The 26,094-nt window shown below is 40.5% G+C and overlaps 1 protein-coding gene across 2 annotated transcripts in view; it reads left to right on the top strand.

Annotated features, from left to right (window-relative positions):
- The window catches only part of LOC137291111 (palmitoyltransferase ZDHHC21-like), a 312,776-nt gene extending 303,043 nt beyond the window's left edge, over positions 1-9,733 (top strand). The window contains exon 9 of one of the 2 annotated variants that reach the window (XR_010957245.1): positions 6,830-7,754. Coding sequence is in view for 1 of the 2 variants with exons in the window: in XM_067822392.1 (XP_067678493.1) it covers positions 6,830-6,962 (133 nt within the window). In the remaining variant the exon portion in view is untranslated. Of the gene's footprint in view, positions 1-6,829 lie in introns of both variants that reach the window. The other variant, XM_067822392.1, reaches the window with a different exon arrangement.
- Positions 9,734-26,094: the final 16,361 nt, after the last annotated feature.

Below are 26,094 nucleotides of genomic sequence, written 5' to 3'. Positions count from 1 at the left end.
ACATACGTTGCAGCTAGTATTCCCTGTAGGCATTTGTCACTGTAGGCATTAAGAGACATAACATGGATGACATCTTTTGAGGTTTGATGCATTTATGCTCTAAGTCAAAAGCTTTCAAAATGGACTGACCTAATGGGAGGTTCTTAGCTAGTTTAAGGATGCATCCTTATATCATCAGTGCCTAAAATACCCAGTCTTGACCATCGTTTGAAATAGATTCCAATTTGTGCAAAGAAAGAAATAGACATGATAATAAACTGAAAATGAGCTGCTACAAATTTTAAACCTGTGGAGAAATTTTGGTTCAGAATTTCCATCAACAGAGTAAATATCTTGCTTAACGGAACATAACAACCTTTTATAGTTGCTGAGATTTGATAAGGGAGAGTCAATAAAAACACTCCATGACAAGTACAAACTTTCAACAGCTTCACCTCCGCCTGCATCAACTCCACCTATTTCACCTAGGGGGATGTCCTGTACCTCCTGCAACCATCTCCAGACCTCTGTGTACAGAAAACCTACCCATATGGATCAATACATCCACTACAAGTCCAACCATCCCCCTAAAGTCAAGACCGGCGTGATCTCTACATTGACCAGAAGAGCCAAAACATCTGCTCCACGAACCTACATGAGGAAATTGAACACCTGAGGAAAGTCTTTGTGGAACGTAACCACTACCCGCCTAAAATAGTCAACCAAACCATAAAATAAACTGTGATTGTGGACAAAGCTACATTGGCGAAACATCACAACCCATCAAAACCTGAGTCAGAGAACATCACACCTATGTTACCAATGCGGACAGCAAATCAGCCATCTGTGACCACATCAAAGAAAACCCCAGCCATCAAATAGAGTTGTCTGACATCACCATCCTAGCCAAAAACCAAATGGACTTCACCAAACGCAAGCTCACAAAAGCCATTCACATCAAACGCCACAAGCCCACCATCAACCATGACCAAGGACACTTCATTCCATCTGCTTATGATGCACTCGTATACCAAGCCCAGTCTATTGTATAAACATCTCATCCTTCACTGTAACTCTGTTATTTGTACATCTCTGACTTCCATTTACTATTCTTTGTGTACTAACTGGCTTCCTCAGCTTACTGCTCCACCAATCATGACATTATGTTGCTCCCTTTGTGATTTGTGTTTTCTTTGTATATTATGTTATGATTACTATATATGTACATGTCCTTCAGTTCATGCATCACTCCTGTTTGAGAACAGTACAAGGACCTGTATCAAAATGTTGCACTCCCGCAATAAAGAAGTTGTTATCCATAGCAATTTGTCCTATTTGATCAGAAACTTACTGATAAGTGTGCATGCCAAAGTTTACTCCATTGTAAGGGAGACAGATATCCAGAAATGGCATTTGATGTCAGAGCTGTCAAATGGTGCTGCTTACAAGCGCTCAGCTGGTGGAAACAAAAAAAGTGCCAAAACCAGGCCTTTAAAAGTCCAGATAACTTAGATTTTTATATTTATTTGTGTTAAACTGATTGCGATTATCCATTAAGTATGTACTATGATGCTGTGGGAATGTCACTGGCAATGTTGTTACTGGCGATATGTTTAACAGATTTCACATTTGAATATTGATGAATAAATTCACAATTTAATTTTCAGTTGTTTGTAATGACTGGTCATGGTGATGTAAGTTTACTTATAGTAATATTGTTTCAGCTCAAGACTACATCACCAGATGGAGATGTAGTTTCAGTAATAAGAACTGTTGAGATTGGAGTGCAGGTGGCTTTACCTTCATTGAAAGGAAATAGTGTTGATCCCTTGGTGAAACAATGATGAAAGGTTAGAGGAAAGATTACCTTGTTCATCCAATTTCTTAATTTTGTCACTTTACAGATGTTTGAACTTAGTTGAATTTGGTTCTATTCATCCTGTTCATCCCATACAACAGGGGGGTGTATTTTATCCACTTCTCAAAAAACACTGCACAAAACTCATTTAGCTTACACATGTCTTTTATAGAGACTCTAAAGGTATGCATCTCATATTTTCTTTTTGTATTTTATATTTTTTTTGTATGTCAAGAGACATTTGAACTTAGATAAGTTTTGTGGAATCATTTTTGTGATAGTGAAATAGGGGATTAAGTCTATCTACTTCTCAAAAACAAACTGCTCAACAGAATTGATTAAGCTTATATATGTGTTTCATTGGGACTCGAAAGGTGTGTATCTCATAGTTGCATAGATGTTTATTGAATTTATTTACTAGAAGTTAATCACCAGAGCACACTCAGTGTAGGGAACTCTTCCTACAGGAGCAGGGGCATCCATGTTGTCCCTGGACACAATTTTGTCTGATTCATTTATACTATGGGTGCATTTTTCTCTTTTGTTGGCTTGACTGGATATACACTGAACCATAAGAAAATGCCACTCCCTATTTAAAATTGGTAATCAGTGTAAATCAGACACATGTAAATAGCCTAATGATTGTCAGAAAGATTTCAAGATTGACATGTTTGATCATTAATACTTAAGGACTAATTTCAGACCAAGTCAAAATGACAGGTGGTATGACAGTGCAATCCGAAAGTTAATACTATGTATGGCCTCCTTGAGCATTGACATCAGCGTTAGATCGTTGTACATGGAGTGGATAAGATGGCTGAAGGCCATGGGAACTTGCGCCCACATTCAGTGATCTGCCTGAGAGTCAGCTACTGTATCGGCCTTGGTCACATATCATTGTGCCTCCACTGAATCTCATCCCACAAGTGTTCTATTCGCTTTAAGTCGAGACTGAGGACAGGTCATTGAAGAGTTTGTATGCCATGCTGTTGGAGAAAGTCTCAAGCTGCTCTGGCATTATGGGCATGCACTTTGTCCTGCTGGAAGACATGGTTTCCATGATGACCAAAATGTGGCACGATGAAGGGTTTGAGCATTTCATCAATGTAGCAGGCAGATGTTACACCAACGGGAACAGTGAATAATTCGGTACTTATTTGGTGGCTCTTCTTGCAGTGATGACACTTCAGGTTGCACATGCATTGTCATTTTTATGAAATGCACACAAAAACCTCATTAGGTTCCACATTTTTCGTAATCTAGTAGAGCTAATACCAAAGTTCTTATCCACAGAGCTTATATACTGAGCAGCAAAAGAGACACAGTATGTCTTCTTCTGGAGTCAGAGAGTCAGAGTTGCATTTCTTTTGCTTTTTGGTATATTTCTTCTGTGATTTTTTCTGAAAGTTGGTTTCTTTCTGCACTTTATGTATTCATGAGTGTGTGCAACTGAGCAACGTTCTGGCCTGTTTGGAGGCTTTTAGAGGCGTGTTGATGTTTGCCAGGACTACTTTGTCTTCTGTAGTTGTAGGCCATGTGTTGCTGACTGAATGTTTCCATATGTTGTATATATTTTTTTCGAAAATGCTGGAGTTTTGGACAGACTAAGGCCTTTATTCTCAAAATGTTCATAGCCCTAAGAATTCGTAACTTTGATCATAGCCAATGTGTTCAGAATGGGCGTAAGACGTTCATAAGGCTAAGAATGTTTCGAGAATAGCTAGCCTGGTCACTTGCTGTCTTTACTTGATCGTTGTTCCCCTGGTCTTTCAGAAAGTCTGTTTCTGATCTTATGGGAGAATTTCAGGATATTTGTATAGGTGAAGATGTTTTTTTGAACAGACAGATGTGAATACTCATACCATCAATACTGGTGATGCAACCCCTATCACATTGCCTGCTAGAAGGGTTCCTTTGGCTAAGAAACATGAGGATGAATTTGACAAGATATTGCAACAAAACATTAGAGAATTTAGTAGTAGCCCTTTGACTGTTCCTGTTTACTTGGTAACTGAACACAACAGATCCTGCTGGTTTTACTCTGATTTTAGGAAATTGAATGAGGTCACCTTAAGGATGGCTATCCTTTGCCGAGAATAGATGAAACTGGCCATATTGGGTTTTGTCAATGGTTTAGTACCCTTGATTTAGCTTGTGGATATCAGCAAGTGAAAATGGATCCAAAAGATAAGCATAAAATTGCTTTTTCTATTCATGTGGTACTCCTTCAGTTTAATGTCATGCCATTTTGGCTTACCAGTGATCATAAAAGTGAAAAAAATGTCCATGTTACCTTGATGATGTCATGGGTTAGGGGTCAGATGTTCAGTCCTCTTAAAACAGTCTGAAGTTGGTTTCATTCAACTGCATCAGGCTAATTTCTACCAAGAAAGAAGTGCACATTTGAAATCGCTTTTCTAGGACACACAGTGCAAATTTAGATTATGATATTTATTTTTAACAAGAATGACAGCACTGTACAAATTTGAACAAAAATTTGAAGAAGATTTGTTCAGCCAAGACTTGACAGCCAAGGTATTGGTCAACATATGTTTGATACAGAAATTACAATTTGTCAGGAATAATTACTCTGAAGTAAGGGTTAAACTATGGCAGAGTGTCTCTAAAGTATCTTTTAAACATTGTAGATATTTTTTTCCCTTTGTTTTGAAATACCTATACTAGCCACATAAAGAAACTGTACATTGCCAAAGTATTGTCCCAGTTGATAAGTACGATAACAATGTCAAAGGTACATATAAACTTTAATGGAGGGATCATGAGACCATAACAAGTTGGGAGAATTTCGATCACAATGACGTCACGAGTCCACAAGCAGGACATGGGTCAAACAACCATGTCACAAGCTCAATAACAGGTATGTCCACCATCGACATTGAGAACAGCAGTGCATCGATGATGCATAGAGCCTATCAAACATGCAAGAAAGGCTTGTGGGATGTCACGCCAGATCCTCTCAAGTTCTCAGTATCAGGAGAGATCCAGTGAATTTGCATGCCAAGGCAGTAAGTCAGTGTTGTGTGTTGCAAGAAATCCATAGCACCCCTTGCCGTATGAGGGCGGGCATTGTCCTGTTGGAATGTTAACCCAGGGCCATGACGTTGCAGAAAAGGAATTGCCACGGTCGAGGAATTTGATCCCTGTAGCCCACACCAGTTAAGTTGCCCTGAACAATCACCAAATGAGTTCTTTGGCGTGTTGTTATTCCACCCCAAATCATCATGGAACCACCACCACCAAAGCGATTCCTCTCCAAGACACAGGCCTGTACATTCTCACAAGTGTCTATAGGCATGTTAGCATCCATAAGTATGGGAAATGTTAAACCTGGACTCATCTGGAAAAACAGGGGTCTGCTGACCTGATTTCAGCACCACATTCTGTGAGCTTGTCGATGACATTGTGTCAGGATAGGTCGTATGGCGGGACGTCGTGGTCTGATCCTTGATGATGTAAACGTTATCGAACTGTGTTGGGGTGAATACAACAAAGTCCTGGGATGGTCTGGTTAGTCATCACTGCTCCCTGAAACCTGTAGCAAAAATGGGTCACCCTTATCAATCTGTCCTGTCTTGGCGTTGTTACACACGGACATCCAGAACGTGGCCGATCTTGTCAATCTTGTTTATCAAGTCCACAATTTTCTCCAAAGAGCCAAGTACCGATGTCATATAAGTAGTTATCGGCACTTCTTAAATCCATTCCTCAGGTATCATTGTCCAGTATCTAACTAAATGTACTTAGTAGGTACCATATATTATTGCAGATTAGTCAGATAAGATATTGCAGATAAGTCAACCCACTATCATGACCCTTAAATTGGTATCAAAATGGTATGTTTTGTACAGAAGCCGACACCCTGCATTGGGGTCCTAAGGAAATAGTTCCAAGGTTTAAATTTTGGATTCTGAATAGTCAAAAATCTATGGTTTGACACCAAGATTGTTCAATTGTGAAGTGCGATATTTCTTTATATTCAATGGTGGCCATCTTGAATGTTTAGGTGGCTAATGGATGTTATCAAAGAGCTATCCCCCATCAGTATGTGTGCCAATTTTGGTGCTTGTTTCCAGAAGTGAATTATTCTTTTGAACTTTTCAGTTATCTGCTCCACAATTGCAATCCAGATTTCAGAATCCGGAGCGTATAACAGTTTAGTATTTGTTTAGTGTGTTTTGCTTTCAACTCTGCATATAAGAAGCTACATGTGCTTCAGTACCATGGTACTGCTGTTTTATTGCTCTGAGCCTCAACTCAAGGAATAATGAACTATGTATTCAACAGCATCTGTCCATCTGTATGTCCATTTTCTTGTTAACATGATATCTCATGAACTGCTGTACCCAATGTCTTCAATTTTGGTGAAAGACTACATTAGGCTACATTACCAGACACCAGTTAAGGACTTGGAGGACCTTGGCCTTATCTTCAAGGACACTCTGACAATATTTCAAGCTGATTTAAACACATTATCTCATACAACATTGCTCCCACTATCTTCAGTTGTGTTGGCAGCCTATATTAAATGATTATGCAGCCACCAGTCATTTCGTGGTGTCCTTGACCTCATGTTCAAAGTCACATGGCACTTTTCAAAATTTTGTATTGCGATGACTACATCACACAATAGGTAATCTTCTACTTGACCAAAAGATAAAAACTAGTAAACATGACATCTTCTTTCGCAGAAGACATGAACATGTTAGTGGCAAACATTTGTTTACTTTGAATCTTTGGCACCAAGTTTGCATTCACTTTCAATAAAACAATTAAACAAAATGAATCTGACATATCATTGAATGGTTTCTTCATAGCTGGCACAACCAACAGAGACATACATCTTTCAAAGATATCAATAAGGTAGTACTAATATGATAAGAAGTACTAATATGATAATATGTTTTATAATGTTATTTATAATTATACAACTTTTTAAAGATTTTATGGATTTAATGTATCTCTCTGTTGCAGGATACATTTGAGAGGTACTTTCACAGCATATGAAGAGATGTGTGGAAGAAAACGAAGCATGATGTTTCTGTGGTTCATCCCATGTAAGAGGAAAAGTATTTTTTCAAGAGGGTTTAGTTCACAAACAGTGTGAAAAAGGTAGACAACCCTGACACTTTAATTTTGCCCAAATATACTCAAAGGCAAAAGTTCTTGTGATTGACCTTAAGTGAGATATGTGAATGAACAACTGATATTTTTATGATGAGACTTTTTTCATTCCACAAATCTGCATTCCATATCTTTGGAAGCACCTACTGGAGTTCCTGAAGCATGTCTTGGGTATTTGACTAATGGCTCAGTCTCCTCTCCATCTCATTCCAGACATGTTAGATAGTGGACAGATCTGTCAGGTTTCTCTATCAGCGGACTGCAAGAGGAATGTAGACTCACCAATGAAGAGAATGTATTCTCACAATTGCGTACTCCACCACAGACGTCCACTCTACTGCAGTTATAGATGTTAGTGACTTAATGTCAAAATAATTTGTGTTGGCAGAAAGTTTAGTACCTATCCCAAGCACAGCCAGACTCTGGCAGATAGTCATTAACAACATCCTGTTGATACCAGGATCTGTTTGGGATGTCAGCAAGACTGGTTTGAATCTTTGGCACAGATGGGTGGTTTGGATATAAACAATCACCTTTCATCACCTTTCATTGTCAGTTAGTCCTGGCATAGAGAAATGCTTGAGATTCTTGCAAATTTGTGTTTTCCACCCTGTTGACATCTAAACAAGATTTATTGAGGGTTTTGAGCCACACTTTTTAAAGGGTATGATTTTTGCCTTTTTTTTCCACAAACTTGCTTAAAGGCGAGAAACACATGCAAAACAAATGATACTGCTAGGGCCCATTTTGAGTTTTGCATTAAGTGTATTATAAAGAATGAAATATATACTGACCGCCAAAAGAAACACAAATAGTATGAAATGATGATATTGACAGTGAGTGAATACATTTTCTGCTTGCTTAAATTTCACAAGAGATGATGATATCTCAAAAGAAAGCACTTAGTGTGTTTATTCTCCACATGACATGAAAATCCATTCTATCAATATGGAAATCACATAACCCATGTCTTCAGGTATTGTCCTTAAAAGGGACATGAACGTTTATGTCAATAACGTGTGTGACCTCCAGTGGCATCAGCAACAGCTGTACATCTCCTCCTCATGCTGTTGAAGAGACCTCAAATACACCTCCTGGAAATGTAAGTGTCAACAACACTCTGTTCAGTTGTTGCAAGATAACTGGACATACTCGCTGTTGGTAAATTTGTCTTTAGATCTCATCCCACACATGTTCGATGGAATGCAAATCTGGGCTTAAAAGTGGCCAATGCATGGTGTGGATGTTATTGCTATGGAGGAATGTCTGTGCCAGTCTTGATGTGTGCGCTCTTGTGTTATCTTGCTGAGAAACAAGATGATATATTTGAGCAAAAAAATAGACAAATTACTGGTTTCAACTCTTTGTCGATGTAGTACCACAACATAACACACCTACCACGACCTTGCCATTTATTCTGAAAGATTACACGTTGAACATTACGCCCCCAGCTTATGGCATCCCAAGACATAAGGGAGGCCCAATCTCTCTCCAAAACACAGTCCTGAGAATTTTTCACCTTGACAATGCCATATTCTCATCTTGCCGTCAGTGATATCAACACAAAAGGAACTTTCATCTGAGAAGATGCTGTTCTCCCACTGTCCAATGTGCCAGTTGCTATGGACTGCCGCCCAGTTCAGTTGTGCATGTGTATGTCATGGCATCAAATGTGAACCAATCTATGGTCAACAACAGTGTAAACCATCCTTAGTGAGACGGACATGTACAGTATTGGCACTAGTGGGTCTGTTGTGTCATCGTATAGTATGGTGTTACAGACTGTTGTGGTAGCTGGTATGAAGCAATTTCACAAATGGGAGGTCACAATGTAGCAGTCTTGCCATAATGACGTTACACGTAGACATCCACTACGAGGATGGTCAGCGACAGTGTTTGTCTGCTGATGGCTGTCAAGAAGCCTGTACATGGTTGACTGAAGTGTTCCATAATGCCTGGCGATGTGTTTGATGCTCCAACCTCCATTCCCGGTTGCTCTGTGACGTTTGTTTACTCTTAAACATGGCATGGTCACTGTTGCATGAAAATGCCAATGTAGACATTAAGCAGTATCTGTTCTGCATAGGCAAACATGAAAACCATTGAATTCATAGTTTAATGATGTGTGACATCATATATGCTGTGTCTGTGGTAAACAGTTTTCTTTTGCCATGAAAAACAGTATTAACAGAATCAATTGAAACATTGTCAGAAACCTATTCAACACTGGATTTACATCGCAGTAGATGCTGATGTTTCTTTTGGCAGTCAGTATATTATCTAAGTTTTCTCACTGAGAAATAAACAAATGTGTTAATCACACGAACTTTTGCCTTTGAGTGTATCATTTCTGAATTTAATATGTTTCTGAAAATGGTGATACGGTCAAAACTGCAACTACATTTCAACAAAAAACAAATGGCTAAATCATGAAAGTGAGTTCTTCACCAAGTAAATATGTTTGCTGACATATATAAAGGTATGTTACTGCAACAGTCTGAATACTATTTTTAATTTGCATAGAAAATTATTTATACATAACAAGGTTTATGCCATGGTCATAGTATGATCTCATACCATATATATTTTGTCAGTCACTGAATTTGATGCACATTCTACCATAATAGTATGTTATATGTGATTTTGATTTTGTTTGGTCTGTCATAATTAGATGGATTTCTTGTTACTAAATCTTGTTAATAATAACATTTCCTTGATTTGTTTGAGTTCATAATAAAGTGGTGGTTTAGATAGTGGTTTGAATGGTGAATGATGCGAAAATGCATCAAATTATGCCTCAACAAAGGCATTGAATCTCATTAAAGGCATCTCACATTGAGGAAAGAAATTCATTGAAAAAAGGGAGTTTTGGATGAGACAAGCTGCTCACAGGTTCAATGTAATCCCATCAGTCATTCAAAGTTTACATACCGATACATAGATTACAACAATCTCAAACTTAGAGGGCCAGTTCAATGCCTGTATGCCCCCTTGTCAAACATAAAATCTGACAATTTGGGCCTGATGGGGTCTGGCTTATCATCTTGGAATTCAAATTTGAAATTAAAATTTGAAAATTTGATTCTCGAGTCCCCAGTAGCTCAACTGGATGAGAGGGGATTTAAAATCTGAGGGTCGCGGGTTCGACTCTCACTTAAGAGAGTACATTTGCTAAAGTTTCTTTAGTAGTCAAGCACGTGATTTGTGATGTCACTTCCTGTGATACACCCCTTTGTCATGGTTGCGACAGTCATTTGCAAGGAATGTGAACGCATAATGACAGTAGAAGACAACACATTTTGGTATGAAAGTTTGTGTCCATGGGGATAACAAGAAACATTTATTTCAGATTGAATACACAATTACATTGGCAAGTATTTCACACTTGCTGACTTATTAATAAGTAACATGTATAGTGGATGCACACAAGTATGACTTTAAAATTTGAACCATTAATTCTCGAGTCCCCAGTAGCTCAACTGGATGAGAGGGGATTTAAAATCTGAGGGTCGCGGGTTCGACTTCCACTTAAGAGAGTACATTTGCAAAAGTGTCTTTAGTAGACAAGTACGTGATTTGTGACATTACATCGTATTGTCATATACACCTTTGTCATGGTTCACGACAAAGGTGAACACATAATGACGGTAGAAGATGACACACTCTAGTATGAAAGTTTGTGTCCCTGAGGATGGAAAAAACATTCATTTCTGATGGATTAAACTTTTACTTTGGCAAGTATATTCACACTTGCTTACTTGTCTAATTAGCAGTATTTATAATGGATGAACAGATGCATTTAAACTTTGAACCTCGAGTCATCAGTAGGAATGTGAGCATACAACCTTATTCAGTCTGAGCATTATACATTTATCCTTGGGTTTAGAATCTAACACACAATGAGGTTTCCGTTGAAGCTGTCAAAAGCGACATCTATTTCTTCCGAAAGTTGTCGTATTTGACATCTATGAAATACCAGCAGTTAGCAACACCGGCATGGAATATAAGTTACATCTGAGCTTTGGCCATCACCTGTTTAAAAAACGGCACCTTGATTTCAGTTTTACCTGTGGAAACTTTTATCTCTCCGATTCCGGAAGTTGTCCAAACTGCATTCTGTCCCATCCGATAAGTTGTTATTAAAATTTGGAAAGATATTTCAGGTGTTTTACTTTTACAAGGAGAAAGCAGTTTGTTCTATTTAGTGTATGATCATTTTTCAATGTTAAGTCTTTCTCCGTATTTTCGGTGTTTAAAGATTTTGTAACAATGATAATGCATACACTTTCTCATCTTAAAAGTATACAATGGCTTATATTCTGATGGAAAGTGGCAGTAACGAAAATCATGAATGGGCACAGAAGAAACAGATGTTTTTTGTCCAGAGCTTGAGCAGTGCGTATCGGGCATTAAACTTTTTAATTATTAAACTGGAGACAGAGGTCTTTTTAACTGATAGTTTTAAATGACGGATATAGTCATAAAGATAGAGTTTTGATTGAAATTTTCGAATCAGCTGTGGTTTTCAGTATCAACAACTCTTGAAATAGAAGCGATCTGTTAACAAGTTGGTCTACATGCAGAATTAAATCCCATGGACCAATTAATAACCTTGTTCACTATACATTTTATGTGAAATGCCACAAACCTATCGACCTACACTCCCAACCGTCTGGTTCTTTTAAATAGTATTCGAAAGTGGCATAAACTGATATTTAGGTAGAAAATAATTGCTGTTTATGCACGCAAGTAGGTTTTCACACAAAAGGAGGTATTTAATTGTTTTTTGCCATCCTCAAACCTAGGCGATACCATACCAAACGCTTGGCATGTAGAAAGCATGTATAAATGACCCACACTCCGAGCCGTCTAGTTCTTCGAAATAGTTTTCGAAAGTGGCATAAACAGATAATTAGGCAGAAGAAATTGCTGTGTACGCACACAAGTAGGTTTTCACACAAAAGGAGGTATATAATTGTTTTTGACTGTCCTCGAACCTAGGCAAACTCGTGACAGACGCTTTTCATGTAGAAAGTATGTTAAAATGAAGGCCGAGCGACCTACACTCCAAGCCGTCTTGTTTTTATCCCACGGCATGTAATGCAAGGGGATATAGTCAACGCCTCATCTGTCCGTCCATAATGGTTTTGTTTCCAGAACAGAACTCAGAAACCGTTCATTTTTTTAGACCAAACTTGATAGTTATAATAATCTCAACCTATAGTTGTGCCTTTTGCTATTTACAGAGTTTTGGCATTTTTATCTATTTTTTTTTCATGGACTATTTTGGTGTTAGGCTAATGGTAGGGTGGGCTTTGTTTTCGGATCATAACTCAGAAACCATTCAATATTTTTCAGCAGAACTTGGTAGATATATCATTCAGAACCTAAAGTGGTGCATTTTGCTAAATGTTTTTGTGATTTCTTATTTTCTCAGTTTCCATGGACACGTTTCAGACATAGTCTCAAAAATGAGAGGTGTGTTTCATTTCCGGAGCAGAACTCAAAAACTTCTTAATATCTTGGTAGATATATGTGCAAGACCCCAAAGTGGTGCCTTTTGGTATTTACAAGTTTTTGTAAGTTATTATTTCCTTAGTTTCCATGGAAACGTTTTGGACTTAGTTTCAAAATTGAGGGATAGGTTTCGTTTCCGGAGCACAACCCGAAAACCATTCATATCTTTCAACAGATCTTGGGAAATATATGAGACAGATCTTGGAATGGTGACTGCTGATTACAGATATATGGCATTTATATTTTTCATGAATTCCATGGAGACAATTCAAACTTAGTCTACAAAAACAATAAGTAACTGTCAGATGATTTGTTCTTTCAAACATGTGGGGGCAGGGAGCATATGTCATCTTCTGATGACTCTTGTTTGAAATACTATTCGAAAGTGGCATAAACTGATATTTAGATAAAAAAAACAAAAACATTACTGTCAGTGCACACAAGCAGGTTTTCACACAAAAGAAGGTATTCAAATGTTTTGACCGTCCTCAAGCCTAGGCAAATCGTGCCAAATGCTGTTATGTACGCACACAAAAGGAGGTATTTCATTGTTTTTTGACGTCCTCGAACTGGGGTGAAATCGTATCGAATGCTGGTGATAAAATCCGGTGCGGGGATGGGTAGGGGATATAGTCAACGCCTTGTCAGTCTGTCCGCCCGTCTATAATCCTTTTCTTTCTGGAGCTAAAAAACGTTTGTTTTTTTTTAAACAAAAGGATGTATTTAAGTGACCGTCCTCAAATTTAGTTGAAATCGTGTCGAACACTGTTTATGTAGAAAGTGTTTAAATAATGGACCTATACTCCGAGCCCTCGGATTCTTTGAAATACTTTTCGAATGTGTCATATATTGATATTTAGGTAGAAAACATTGCTGTGTAGGCACACAGGTAGGTCTTCAAACAAAAAGAGGTATTTAAGTGCTTGAACTTGAGTGAAATCGTACCGAACGCTGGTCACATAGAAAATATTCAACTGAAGGCCGAGTGACCTACAGGTTCCAGCTGTCTGCTTCTTTGAAATACTACTCGAAAGTAGGATAAAGTGATATTCAGGTAAAGATCGGTAGTATGTACTGACACAAGTACAGAATAACGTAAAAACACTCAAATGAATCAACATTTTCCGAAACTGTCGATGTACCGATAAACAAAAATGTAGTCTACCTACAGGCCGCAGGGATTGTAAGTGTATTTCCAATAATTCAGGCGACGTTTCTACATTCCAGGTGCATTCTGGATCTTAGCCCGATGCATAGGATAGCTGTCCATGTACCAATAAACAAAAATGTAGTCTACCTACAGGCCGCAGGGAATGTAGGTGTATGATCAATAATTCAGACGACGTTTCTACATTACAGGTGCATTGTAGACCTTGGCCCGATGCATGGGATAGTGTAAACACACTCAAATGAATCAACATTTTCCGAAACTATCGATGTACCAATAAACAAAAATGTAGTCTACCTACAGGCCGCCGGGATTGTAAGTGTATGGCCAATAATTCAGGCGACGTTTCTACATTACAGGCGCATTGTAGACCTTGGCCCGATGTATAGGAAAACGTAAAAACACACAAATGAACCGACACTTTCCCAAACTGTCCATGCACCGATAGACAAAAATGTAGTCTACCTACAGGCCGCAGGGATTGTAAGTGTATGGCCAATAATTCAGGCGACGTTTCTACAATACAGGCGCATTGTAGACCTTGACCCGATGCATAGGATAGCTTAAACACACTAAAAATGAATCAACATTTTCCGAAATTGTCGATGTACCGATAGACAAAAATGTAGTCTACCTACAGGCCGCCGGGATTGTAAGTGTATTTCCAATAATTCAGGCGACGTTTCTACATTCCAGGTGCATTCTGGATCTTAGCCCGATGCATAGGATAGCTGTCCATGTACCAATAAACAAAAATGTAGTCTACCTACAGGCCGCAGGGAATGTAGGTGTATGATCAATAATTCAGACGACGTTTCTACATTACAGGTGCATTGTAGACCTTGGCCCGATGCATGGGATAGTGTAAACACACTCAAATGAATCAACATTTTCCGAAACTATCGATGTACCAATAAACAAAAATGTAGTCTACCTACAGGCCGCCGGGATTGTAAGTGTATGGCCAATAATTCAGGCGACGTTTCTACATTACAGGCGCATTGTAGACCTTGGCCCGATGTATAGGAAAACGTAAAAACACACAAATGAACCGACACTTTCCCAAACTGTCCATGCACCGATAGACAAAAATGTAGTCTACCTACAGGCCGCAGGGATTGTAAGTGTATGGCCAATAATTCAGGCGACGTTTCTACAATACAGGCGCATTGTAGACCTTGACCCGATGCATAGGATAGCTGTCCATGTACCGATAAACAAAAATGTAGTCTACCTACAGGCCGCAGGGAATGTAGGTGTATGGCCAATAATTCAGGCGACGTTTCTTCATTGTAGACCTTGGCCCGATGCATAGGATAGCGTAAACACACTCAAATGAATCAACATTTTCCGAAACTATCGATGTACCAATAAACAAAAATGTAGTCTACCTACAGGCCGCCGGGATTGTAAGTGTATGGCCAATAATTCAGGCGACGTTTCTACATTACAGGCGCATTGTAGACCTTGGCCCGATGCATAGGATAGCTGTCGATGTACCGATAAACTAAAATGTAGTCTACCTACAGGCCGCAGAGAATGTAGGTGTATGGCCAATAATTCAGGCGACGTTTCTACATTACAGGCGCATTGTTGACCTTGACCCGATGCATAGGATAGCTGTCGATGTACCGATAAACAAAAATGTAGTCTACCTACAGGCCGTAGAGAATGTAGGTGTATGGCCAATAATTCAGGCGACGTTTCTCCATTACAGGCGCATTGTAGACCTTGGCCCGATGCACAGGATAGCGTAAACACACTCAAAGGAATTGACATGATCCGAAACTCGATGTACCGATAGACAAAAATGTAGTCTACCTACAGGCCGTCGGGATTGTAAGTGTATGGCCAATAATTCAGGCGACGTTTCTACATTACAGGCACATTGTAGACCTTGGCCCGATGTATAGGAAAATGTAAAAACACACAAATGAACCGACACTTTCCCGAACTGTCCATGCACCGATAGACAAAAATGTAGTCTACCTACAGGCCGCAGGGATTGTAAGTGTATGGCCAATAATTCAGGCGACGTTTCTACATTACAAGCGCATTGTTGACCTTGACCCGATGCATAGGATAGCTGTCGATGTACCGATAAACAAAAATGTAGTCTACCTACAGGCCGCAGGGAATGTAGGTGTATGGCCAATAATTCAGGCGACGTTTCTTCATTGTAGACCTTGGCCCGATGCATAGGATAGCGTAAACACACTCAAATGAATCAACATTTTCCGAAACTATCGATGTACCAATAAACAAAAATGTAGTCTACCTACAGGCCGCAGGGATTGTAAGTGTATGGCCAATAATTCAGGCGACGTTTCTACATTACAGGCGCATTGTAGACCTTGGCCCGATGCATACGATAGCGAAAACACACTCAAATGAATCAACATTTTCCGAAACTATCGATGTACCAATAAACAAAAATGTAGTCTACCTACAGGCCGCAGGGATTGTAAGTGTATGGCCAATAATTCAGGCGACGTTTCTACATTACAGGCGCATTGTAGACCTTGGCCCGATGCATAGGATACCGTAAACACACTCAAATGAATCGACATAATCCGAAACTTACCGATAGACAAAAATGTAGTCTACCTACAGGCCGCAGGGAATGTAGGTGTATGGCCAATAATTCAGACGACGTTTCTACATTACAGGCGCATTGTAGACCTTGGCCCGATGTATAAAAATGAAGTAAAAATGAACACACTAAAAATGAATCAACATTTTCCCAAAGTGTCAATGTACCGAAGTCGCATTGTAGACCTTTGCCCGATGTATCGGATAACGTAAAAACACACAAATGAATCGACACTTTCCCAAACTGTCCATGCACCGATAGACAAAAATGTAGTCTACCTACAGGCCGCAGGGATTGTAAGTGTATTTCCAAGAATTCAGGCGACGTTTCTACATTACAGGTCCATTGTAGGCCTTGGCCCGATGCATAGGATAGTGGGAATGAGGCAGTTGTTATTCCCCATTTATAAAATAAACGAAAAGTCAAAAAAATTATGTCTGAGCATTTAATGCACCCAAACTGAAACAAAGCGGTAAAACCAATGAAAAATCCCTACACACTTCACATTCACCGATAATGTGAATGCTAAGACTTCTGTATAAAATGTCTTCCCGATAATGGAAGCTATTCTTAATTCTAATTTAACTGTAACCCCCAGGCTGGTACTCTATACGGACGTCTTTGTCCCGCAACAGTCATCTAACCAACTGCCAGCCTTCAACTCGTAAACGCTGTCGCCAGCTATATCCACGAAATGCACGGGATATTTCAACCCACGTGCATGTACGCACAGCGACGGGTGCATTCGGGCGCGTTAACCCACGCTACAAACGAAAACATCAGTTTCCTTCTGTTCATACCCCTCTCCTTGACAGACTCCTGTCAATACAACACAAGCATTCAATCAATTTCAATACAATGCTAGTATCTCTAACATCTGCAAAAACAGAAATTAAATACTTTTTAAAATTGCAAGCCGAAATCAATATTATCCACTAATCCTCCTATATCCTGTAATGTTTATAACAAGTCACATAATCTCAGACAGTTCATATAGTTCATGTTTGCAAAATCCAAGTTGCTGTATCCGATGTATCTGAAGTCACAAATCTGTATCACAATTCTCAGATGACCACTCCAGTGGACAAATCTTGTTTGCTGGTCTGGTAATCACTGATTGTCCGATCCGATTCGTACATCCACCACACGAACATGTCCGTCTCGTCCTGGATATGTCTTCACAATCCTGCCAAGGGGCCACTGTCCTCGTGGAGTGTCCGGAGAAATCACAAGAACAATATCGTTGGCACACAGGTCTCTGCTTTGAGTTCTCCATTTCCGCCTTGGATTCAGACTTGGGAGCCATTCCTTCATCCACCGCTTCCAAAAGTGTCTCATCAGTTCCTGAATACGTCTCCAGCGCCTTCTTGGATGGTAATCTGTAGTGTCGACGGATTCTGGAGCAAATACTCCTCCGATCTGGCCGTGCAGGAAGTGATTCGGTGTCAGAGGAATCACATCTTGGGGATGAGTCGACTGATAGGTGAGAGGACGCGAGTTGATCAGCGATTCAGCTCCAGTAAATGCAGTTTCCAGCTCCTCGTCTGTGACATCACCATTCCCTAGGATAGCGAAGATGGCACGTTTAGCCGACTTAATCATCGTCTCGAATACCCCTCCAAAGTGAGGCGAGTATGGAGGGTTGAAGTGCCATTTTACTCCTCGAGTTAGCCATGGAACGTTGAACAGCATCCTGATCCAGCTTGTGAAAAAGTTCTTTGAGTTCTTTAATGGCACCAACGAAGTTGGTTCCATTGTCCGATATTACCTCATGTGGTAGACCTCGCCGATTTACCATTCTGTAGAAAGCATTTAGAAATGCACTTGTATCCAAGTTGTATGCCATTTCCAGGTGAACGGCTCGTGTAGTTAAACATATGTATAGACACAAATAACGTTTTTGACGTGCCTTTCCTCTGCCTTGCACTGTGATAAATGGGCCAGCGTAATCCACTCCTGTCTGGCTGAATGCACGGAGTGACTTTTGGAGTCTCATTTTCGGTAATGGCGCCATCAGTGGACAAACAGGTTTTGCTTTGGCCCTATGACATCTAGCACATTCTTTCTCCCATTCTCGTATAGCTTCTCGTCCTGAGATAATCCAGTATGAACCCGACACTGCGGCCAATGTTTGATTCGTGCCCAAAACATGTTTACCGTCTTCGTGATGCTGTTTAATGATAAGCTTTGTCACCCAACTTTTGCGAGGCAGAATTATGGGAAATCTTGCTCCAAGAGGCAAACATTCCGCGTCTCTTAGGCGCCCACTCATTCTCATGACTCCATTTTCATCTAGTTGTGGCTGGAGTGTAAGGAGTTTAGAACTGGAAGGCAGCGCCTTTCCTGATTGCAAAGCAGCATATTCTACTGGAAATGACTCCTCCTGTGCATTGGCAATGATTCTGTGTTCAGACTCTTCTATTTCCTCTGCTGTAAGTTCACCTTTTATTCTGTATTCACCCGAAGTGGAACAGTTATATAAGAATCTGTATACCCACGCATTGATACGTGTGAGTTTTCTCCAGCTGGAGAATTTGGACGGTTCAAGTCTGAACATCTCAATGTCAGGTTTCTGTACCACAACTAGAGCAACATGCTTCTTGTTAGTTTTTGCTTCCTTGTCATCCTTTAACATGTCAAGCGACAATGCTTTGTTTGATGGCCATTCAGATTCTGGTCCAAGCAGAAACATAGGTCCAAACCACCATAATTGGTTGTTTATCAGACAAGAAACCATCACACCTCTTGAAAGAAGATCTGCAGGATTTTCTGCCGAGGGTATGTGTCGCCACTGATTTGGATTTGTGATGCTGTGTATTTCACCAATTCTGTTGGCAACAAAGGGTTTGAAAGTACGACTGTTGTTTTTAATCCAGCACAAGACATTCATGCTGTCTGACCAGAAAGTAACTGTTTCAATCTCTACCTGAAGGATCTTGACTACTTCACAGGTAAGTCTGAGACCAAGTATAGCTGCCATGAGTTCAAGGCGTGGTATACTACAAGCTTTCAACGGAGCGACACGACATTTTGCAGCAACTATCCTGCTAGATTTTTTCCCGTCCAGGTAAGTATAAACGGAATATACAACAGTTCCGTATGCATCCTGTGATGCATCAACAAAGGTGTGAATTGATACTGAACAAACCTCAGCGTCTAGACGCAAACATCTTGGCACCTGAACACATTGTATTTCTTGCAATTGTACTAACCATTTGTCTATTTTCTGTTGCAGGTGTTGGGGCAATTCATCATCCCAGTCATGTCCTGTTAACCACATTTCCTGTAACAGAATCTTGGCAGTGGTGATGAATGGTCCTATGAATCCTAGCGGATCAAAAAGTCTTGCCAATTGCCTATGAAAGCCTCTCTTGGTTGTTTCTTTTTGAATAAACGTTCCTGCTTTAAATGTGAAAATGTCTTTTTCAGCAATCCACACGAGCCCAAGAGCTTTTACAGATGGCAAATGGCCCTTTGAAAGATCAATCTCGGAAGCTCTGTCTTCTTCGGGGATGTTATCTAGTACTTTCAGTGAATTGGACAACCATTTTCGAGCATGCATTGAAGCACTAGACCATAACTGAGTTAACTCTTTGTACAGTTCTATGCCTTCATCGACATTCTCTGAGTCCATGCTGTCATCCATGTAGGTGGATTTCATGACCGTTTCAGCGGCCAGAGGGAGATCTGCCGCATGTCTCTCAGCATGTTCTTGAGTTACATACTGAGCCAGGAATGGAGAAGAGGTGTTTCCAAACACAACACGACTGAACTCGTACACCTCAGGAGGAGAATCTGTATTCATAGATCTCCAGAGAAATCTGTGGTATGGTCTATCCTGTGGTGAGATTTTGATCTGCAAGAACATCTCTGCAATATCACAAATAAGGGCTACTGGTTTTCTCCTGAACCGTATCAGCACATCAAAGAGTTCACAATGAAGCTTCGGACCTGGACTGATTACATCATTTAGTGATGTGTCTTGAAACTTTGCTGAAGCATCAAAAACTATGCGGACTTTTGTTGTGGCTTTATCTGGGCGCAAGATTGGGAAATGAGGAAGATACCACACACCTACTCTTGAATCCCGACGTTCTACTTTACGGACATAGCCTTTCTCAAGCTATTGCGAGATTATTTTGTCATAGGCTAATGCTATGTTTTGGTCCTTGGATAATTTCTTTTCAGTGCTAAGCAACCTACGGAATGCCATATCATAGTCATTTGGCAATGATGGAGTACCCTTCCAGGGGACACCAATCTGGTATCGGCCATTCTCATAAAGTAAGGTATCGTGTGCTTCGTGAAGAGCTTGCTCTTCATCTGGTGTAAGGGGTTTGAGAGTCACTGTCTTTGCTGTATGCATGATATGTATATGCACAGTGTGTTTGGGAGATAGCTTGACTGCAGAGCTTGCCTATGCATGTCCATCCAAGGGGAGTTCTACTTGCAATAGGATCACCTATTTCCCCACACACATCTTCACATGACTGATGCAGATGCACCTTGTCAATTCCTATCAGGAGATCAATTATTGGACGTCGCCCAATGTTAGGAAAGCTTATGTTTTCTAGGTGACCCCATTTGTGTCTGTACTTCTGCCAGTCAATCACCTGAAGGTCGCCTGTAACCCTAGTCGTAGTCAATGCAGACATTTCCTCATTCACTGTACCATCCACACTTTCAATCCCAAATGTGACAGGTCTCGTCTCAAATGTTTCTTTCTTACCATTCAAAACACTCACAGATATCTTCTCTATTGAAACCTGCATCCCTAATTCGGAAGCCACATCAGCATTGATATAGGACCTCGTACTTGCATCATCCAACAATGCGTTAACACGAATCCTTTTATTCCCGTTCTTCAGTATTACTGGGACTGTCCTAAGTGCTATGAGAGGTTGGTCATTATCCAATGGTACGGTTGCATGCACTCTTTCAGAAAACACCCGATTATGACCTTTTGTTACAGAACTTACCTGAGCATTTTCCCTATTCGCAACTGAACCATGTCTCAAGTCCAGACTGCGTTCTGAATAATCTGTTTTGAGTGTGTCATCATGTAAAAGCCTGTTATGGGTTTTCACACACCCATTGATCCAACATCGATATGTGTGTCTACATTGTGCACCACGATGATTGCCACCAAGACAACGGAAACATAATTTCAGTTTCTCTGCAGTGTTCCATCTGTCGGAAACAGTCATGTTTTTGAACACGTTACATTTCCATAACACATGTTGTTCACTGCAAACCTTGCATACAACATCCCTGTATGACTTTCTACTCTGTCCTATCTCACCGACAAACGAGCACGATTCTTTTCTTTTGCTCCTATCACAAACACCATGCATTGTTTCTGCAGCTATTGTTTGGTATTCAGCTTCCTGAAGTACCCATTCTCTCAATGTCTCGACTGTCTCTTGTCTGTCTCTATCATGAAGCCACCTCTGGTACTGAGCTACCATAGATTCTGTCAGTTTCTTTTGTAGTGTGGCATACAATAACCCATTACCTAGCTCTTCTACTCTATCTGCTTCTCTCAAATTAACGACAGCAATGTCTAAAACATCGGCAAATTTTTGAACATCTCTGACCGAGCCTGGGCGAACAGGCTTCAAATTTGTCACTTCTTCTAACTGTAACGCTACTTGACGCCTTTTACCACCATAGTTCCTATCTAGACGTTCTAACGCAGTATCATAGGCCACAGCACTATGTCCCAAGCCTTGAATTGCTTTCAAAGCGTCCCCAGCCAGATATTGCCTCAGCTGCAATAGCTTGTATTCAGCAGTCGCTGGTGCCTGGTCTATGCATGTCAGAAAAGCAGCTTTCCAACCTTCGTAAGATTTTACATCGCCAGAAAATATTGGGATAGAAACTCGTTTGAGTTGTTTCCATAAATCAGTTCCTATTGCATGACTGTGCGACTCAGTTTCATAACAAGGCGTGTTTTCCTTTGGTTTGTTTTGAACAAAATGGTTTTTGGTGGCTTTGTTGTGAACGCTTGGTTCACTTTGAGCAGATAGTTGTCCAGATTTAAACAATCCAGGAAGTCCCCTACTTGACGTAGATGTTGCATCAGTACTATTATCTAAGTGAGCTTGTGCCTGTTCAATCACAGCATTAGTTTCATCTTCAAGATGACTAAGTTCTTGTTCTGTTTTACTAACATTTTCGCCCTGCTGATTCTTTGCATGAGCCAAAGTGAGTTTTGTCATAACATTGATTGCTTTCACCTGACATTCGTTCACTTTATTTATGCCATCTCTAATGTCTGTACGAGATGGTTGATTAGGCGATTCTAGTTGACTGTACAACTTGTTTTTAGCTTTGGTGAATGTTGACTTTGCATTGGCTTTTAGTTGTTTCAGTTTCAAAATGTTCTCAAGTTCTGACTGAGACCCGTTTGGTTCTTGGGGATTTACTTTGCCATTCTTTATAGAACCTTTCTCCTGAATGTCAGACATGACTAATTATTGACTTACCGTTTAGTTAACTGACTTACCGCTTGAAACCACGCTCTGCTACCATATGGGAATGAGGCAGTTGTTATTCCCCATTTATAAAATAAACGAAAAGTCAAAAAAAATTATGTCTGAGCATTTAATGCACCCAAACTGAAACAAAGCGGTAAACCAATGAAAAATCCCTACACACTTCACATTCACCGATAATGTGAATGCTAAGACTTCTGTATAAAATGTCTTCCCGATAATGGAAGCTATTCTTAATTTCTAATTTAACTGTAACCCCCAGGTTGGTACTCTATACGGACGTCCTTGTCCCGCAACAGTCATCTAACCACCTGCCAACCTTCAACTCATAAACGCTGTCGCCAGCTATATCCACGAAATGCACGGGATATTTCAACCCACGTGCATGTACGCACAGCGACGGGTGCATTCGGGCGCGTTAACCCACGCTACAAACGAAAACATCAGTTTCCTTCTGTTCAGATAGCGTAAACACACTCAAACGAATCGACATAATCCGAAACTGTCGATGTACCGATAGACAAAAATGTAGTCTGCGTACAGGCCGCAGCGAATGTAGGTGTATGGCCAATAATTCAGGCGACGTTTCTACATTACAGGCGCATTGTAGACCTTGGCCCGATGTATAGGAAAACGTAAAAACACACAAATGAACCGACACTTTCCCAAACTGTCCATGCACCGATAGACAAAAATGTAGTCTACCTACAGGTCGCAGGGAATGTAGGTGTATGGCCAATAATTCAGGCGACGTTTCTTCATTGTAGACCTTGGCCCGATGCATAGGATAGCGTAAACACACTCAAATGAATCAACATTTTCCGAAACTGTCGATGTACCAATAAACAAAAATGTAGTCCACCTACAGGCCGCAGGGATTGTAAGAGTATGGCCAATAATTCAGGCGACGTTTCTACATTACAGGCGCATTGTAGACCTTGGCCTGATGTATAAAAATGAAGTAAAAATGAACACACTAAAAATGAATCAACATTTTCCCAAAGTGTCAATGTACCGAAGTCGCATTGTAGACCTTTGCCCGATGTATCGGATAACGTAAAAACACACAAATGAATCGACACTTTCCCAAACTGTCCATGCACCGATAGACAAAAATGTAGTCTACCTTACAGGCCGCAGGGATTGTAAGTGTATTTCCAAGAATTCAGGCGACGTTTCTACATTACAGGTCCATTGTAGACCTTGGCCCGATGCATAGGATAGTGGGAATGAGGCAGTTATTATTCCCCATTTATAAAATAAACGAAAAGTCAAAAAAAATTATGTCTGAGCATTTAATGCACCCAAACTGAAACAAAGCGGTAAAACCAATGAAAAATCCCTACACACTTCACATTCGCCGATAATGTGAATGCTAAGACTTCTGTATAAAATGTCTTCCCGATAATGGAAGCTATTCTTAATTCTAATTTAACTGTAACCCCCAGGCTGGTACTCTATACGGACGTCTTTGTCCCGCAACAGTCATCTAACCAACTGCCAGCCTTCAACTCGTAAACGCTGTCGCCAGCTATATCCACGAAATGCACGGGATATTTCAACCCACGTGCATGTACGCACAGCGACGGGTGCATTCGGGCGCGTTAACCCACGCTACAAACGAAAACATCAGTTTCCTTCTGTTCATACCCCTCTCCTTGACAGACTCCTGTCAATACAACACAAGCATTCAATCAATTTCAATACAATGCTAGTATCTCTAACATCTGCAAAAACAGAAATTAAATACTTTTTAAAATTGCAAGCCGAAATCAATATTATCCACTAATCCTCCTATATCCTGTAATGTTTATAACAAGTCACATAATCTCAGACAGTTCATATAGTTCATGTTTGCAAAATCCAAGTTGCTGTATCCGATGTATCTGAAGTCACAAATCTGTATCACAATTCTCAGATGACCACTCCAGTGGACAAATCTTGTTTGCTGGTCTGGTAATCACTGATTGTCCGATCCGATTCGTACATCCACCACACGAACATGTCCGTCTCGTCCTGGATATGTCTTCACAATCCTGCCAAGGGGCCACTGTCCTCGTGGAGTGTCCGGAGAAATCACAAGAACAATATCGTTGGCACACAGGTCTCTGCTTTGAGTTCTCCATTTCCGCCTTGGATTCAGACTTGGGAGCCATTCCTTCATCCACCGCTTCCAAAAGTGTCTCATCAGTTCCTGAATACGTCTCCAGCGCCTTCTTGGATGGTAATCTGTAGTGTCGACGGATTCTGGAGCAAATACTCCTCCGATCTGGCCGTGCAGGAAGTGATTCGGTGTCAGAGGAATCACATCTTGGGGATGAGTCGACTGATAGGTGAGAGGACGCGAGTTGATCAGCGATTCAGCTCCAGTAAATGCAGTTTCCAGCTCCTCGTCTGTGACATCACCATTCCCTAGGATAGCGAAGATGGCACGTTTAGCCGACTTAATCATCGTCTCGAATACCCCTCCAAAGTGAGGCGAGTATGGAGGGTTGAAGTGCCATTTTACTCCTCGAGTTAGCCATGGAACGTTGAACAGCATCCTGATCCAGCTTGTGAAAAAGTTCTTTGAGTTCTTTAATGGCACCAACGAAGTTGGTTCCATTGTCCGATATTACCTCATGTGGTAGACCTCGCCGATTTACCATTCTGTAGAAAGCATTTAGAAATGCACTTGTATCCAAGTTGTATGCCATTTCCAGGTGAACGGCTCGTGTAGTTAAACATATGTATAGACACAAATAACGTTTTTGACGTGCCTTTCCTCTGCCTTGCACTGTGATAAATGGGCCAGCGTAATCCACTCCTGTCTGGCTGAATGCACGGAGTGACTTTTGGAGTCTCATTTTCGGTAATGGCGCCATCAGTGGACAAACAGGTTTTGCTTTGGCCCTATGACATCTAGCACATTCTTTCTCCCATTCTCGTATAGCTTCTCGTCCTGAGATAATCCAGTATGAACCCGACACTGCGGCCAATGTTTGATTCGTGCCCAAAACATGTTTACCGTCTTCGTGATGCTGTTTAATGATAAGCTTTGTCACCCAACTTTTGCGAGGCAGAATTATGGGAAATCTTGCTCCAAGAGGCAAACATTCCGCGTCTCTTAGGCGCCCACTCATTCTCATGACTCCATTTTCATCTAGTTGTGGCTGGAGTGTAAGGAGTTTAGAACTGGAAGGCAGCGCCTTTCCTGATTGCAAAGCAGCATATTCTACTGGAAATGACTCCTCCTGTGCATTGGCAATGATTCTGTGTTCAGACTCTTCTATTTCCTCTGCTGTAAGTTCACCTTTTATTCTGTATTCACCCGAAGTGGAACAGTTATATAAGAATCTGT

The sequence above is a fragment of the Haliotis asinina genome, chromosome 7 (genome assembly GCF_037392515.1).
Source record: "Haliotis asinina isolate JCU_RB_2024 chromosome 7, JCU_Hal_asi_v2, whole genome shotgun sequence".
NCBI lineage: Eukaryota > Metazoa > Mollusca > Gastropoda > Lepetellida > Haliotidae > Haliotis > Haliotis asinina.
Note: the sequence above shows the minus strand (reverse complement) of the source record. Positions and strands in the feature narration are given on the sequence as shown.